Genomic DNA, 2119 nt, shown 5'->3' with positions numbered 1-2119 from the left:
AGGCTGGGGTACACCGGGGAGCCCCGCCCTGCAAGCCTCAGATGTGAGGCTGGACGCCCAAACCCACAGGACGGCTCCGGTGAGTGTGGGGCGAGGCTGCCAGGGACCACCCTGTCTCATGAGAAGAGGGCAACAGGCAGGAAGGCCAGACCTGTCCTGGCGGGGAAGGGGCAGAGTCCCGACACCCACAGGTCCCTGGGCATCGCCCGATGCCAGGAGGGAGGCCCAGGTGAGGAGGGGCTGCAGGAGGGAGGGAGGCTGCCGCCCAGCTGGAGGCTGGTCCATCCCGGGGGATGGGGGACGCAGGCGGCTGCCGGGTGAACCCCTGGGCTGAGCCCAGGAGTGTGACAGGCTTCTGAGCATGTGCAGGGGTTGTGCAGGTTCCGGCATGTGCAGGGGTTGGGGAGGCTGCTAGGGGTTCAGGGGGCAGAAGGGCTCTCTCCTGGTGCCGCCTCAAAGGTCCCCACCTGCCCAGTGAGAGCCGGACCTCTAACCCCACCCCAAGAGTCCCTGCTGGCCTGGGGTGATCAATCCCTCATCTTACAGGTGGGGAAACTGAGGCTCACAGGGGCGGGGCCTGTCCAAGCCATAGCTGAGCTGGCTGAGCTGGAACTCGGGTCCCTTGGCTTCCGAGACGAGGCTAATGCTCTGTCTACACGCACTCTTGTCCCCCCCCCCCAATAATATTCCAATGACAATAGTCACTCTGGTCATTGAGGAATTAGGACATACCACAGGCCAAGGGGGGAATCACGGCCCATTTCGCTGCTGGTGCCTGTCTCTTCCCCCCTCCCCCCCTCCCGCTTGTTCCTCTGTCCAACATCAGACATGCTCGCTGGGGACACCACACTGCCAGGCACACGCTGGCTGCCAGGCTCTCCCGCTCACCAGCACCCCCTCTCCTGCCGCCACCAGGCCCTGAAGAGCAAGGGGCGCCCCCCGGATAGAGCCTTCCGGAAGTCAGGACTCAGGTGGGACCGACTCTGTTGTCCCCCCTCCTCCCTCACGTGCCCCCGGGAGGCGGGAATTTGGCCTCATTCCCTGCGCAGGGCTCCGGTGGGGAGGCCGGTGCCTCAGTTTCCCCAGGCTGGGTCTCCCTGCCCCCTGGTCTGGGTGACACCCTGGCTGCTCCCTCTCGTCTCCTCTTCCCCCAGCAGAGGCAGAGGCCATGGGCACGGGCGGCCCCCGGCGAGGCGAGGGCCCCCCCGACGGCGGCTGGGGCTGGGCGGTGCTGGGCGCCTGCTTCGTGGTCACCGGCTTCGCCTACGGCTTCCCCAAGGCCGTGAGCGTCTTCTTCCGCGCGCTCATGCGCGACTTCGGCGCGGGCTACAGCGACGCGGCCTGGGTGTCCTCCATCATGCTCGCCATGCTCTACGGCACCGGTCAGCGCCGCCCGGGCTGCGGGGGGTTAGGGACCCGCAGGTGCCGGACCCCGTGGGCGCCCACGGGGCGCCTCGGACGGCGCAGGGACCCCGGAGCGGGGAGGCGAGGACAGGAAAGGGGCAGCGGCCAGAGGGGAGGCCGCCCACGCCCCGGGCTGTGCAGATAAGGGGGTGGGCCTGCCCTTCCCGCGTTGGGTTCCGTGTTCTCTGGAGGGTGGGGAGGGGGCTCTGGGCCAGGACAGGTCCCTCCCTCCCCCTGAGTCCCTGCGGGGCGCTGTCTCCTGGGCGTGTCCCAGCCGAGCTGTGTGCCCCGGGGGTCCCCGCGCCACGGGTGACCTGATCTCCCAGCCTCCTCCAGGGCTGGGGGTGCAGGGCCTGGCGTGTGTCCACCCGAGAGGAGAGCAGACCAGCCGAGCGTGACTCTGCCTGCCCGCAGGCCCGGTGTCCAGCGTCCTCGTGGCCCGTTTCGGCTGCCGCCCGGTGATGCTGGTGGGCGGGCTGCTGGCCTCGGCGGGCATGGTCCTGGCTTCCTTCGCCCGGCGCCTCCTGGAGCTCTACCTGACGGCGGGGGTGCTCACAGGTGAGGGCCGTGGGGGGACTGGGAGTCCTGCTGCAAGAGCCCCTGTCCTCCGTTTCCCCGCGAGGAGCTGTCCGCCAGGTCCCTCTGCTCACCTCCCGGGGGAGGGGGGTTGGTTCGCCCCGCGGGGCCTCCGCCCCTCCCCTCCCGCTCTGGGGAG

At 69.7% G+C, this 2119-nt stretch overlaps 1 protein-coding gene across 1 annotated transcript in view; it reads left to right on the top strand.

Moving 5' to 3' along the window:
• Nucleotides 1–1168: 1168 nt before the first annotated feature.
• Nucleotides 1169–2119, top strand: part of SLC16A8 (solute carrier family 16 member 8) — a 4427-nt gene continuing 3476 nt past the window's right edge. Inside the window, exons 1-2 of the mRNA XM_023743779.1 lie at nucleotides 1169–1382; nucleotides 1819–2035. Coding sequence (XP_023599547.1) covers nucleotides 1169–1382; nucleotides 1819–2035 — 431 coding nt within the window. The remainder of the gene's footprint in view (nucleotides 1383–1818; nucleotides 2036–2119) is intronic.

The sequence above is a fragment of the Myotis lucifugus genome, unplaced genomic scaffold (assembly GCF_000147115.1).
Source record: "Myotis lucifugus unplaced genomic scaffold, Myoluc2.0 scaffold_413, whole genome shotgun sequence".
In the NCBI taxonomy this organism is placed as follows: domain Eukaryota; kingdom Metazoa; phylum Chordata; class Mammalia; order Chiroptera; family Vespertilionidae; genus Myotis; species Myotis lucifugus.
This window is presented reverse-complemented; position numbering and strand designations above follow the sequence as displayed.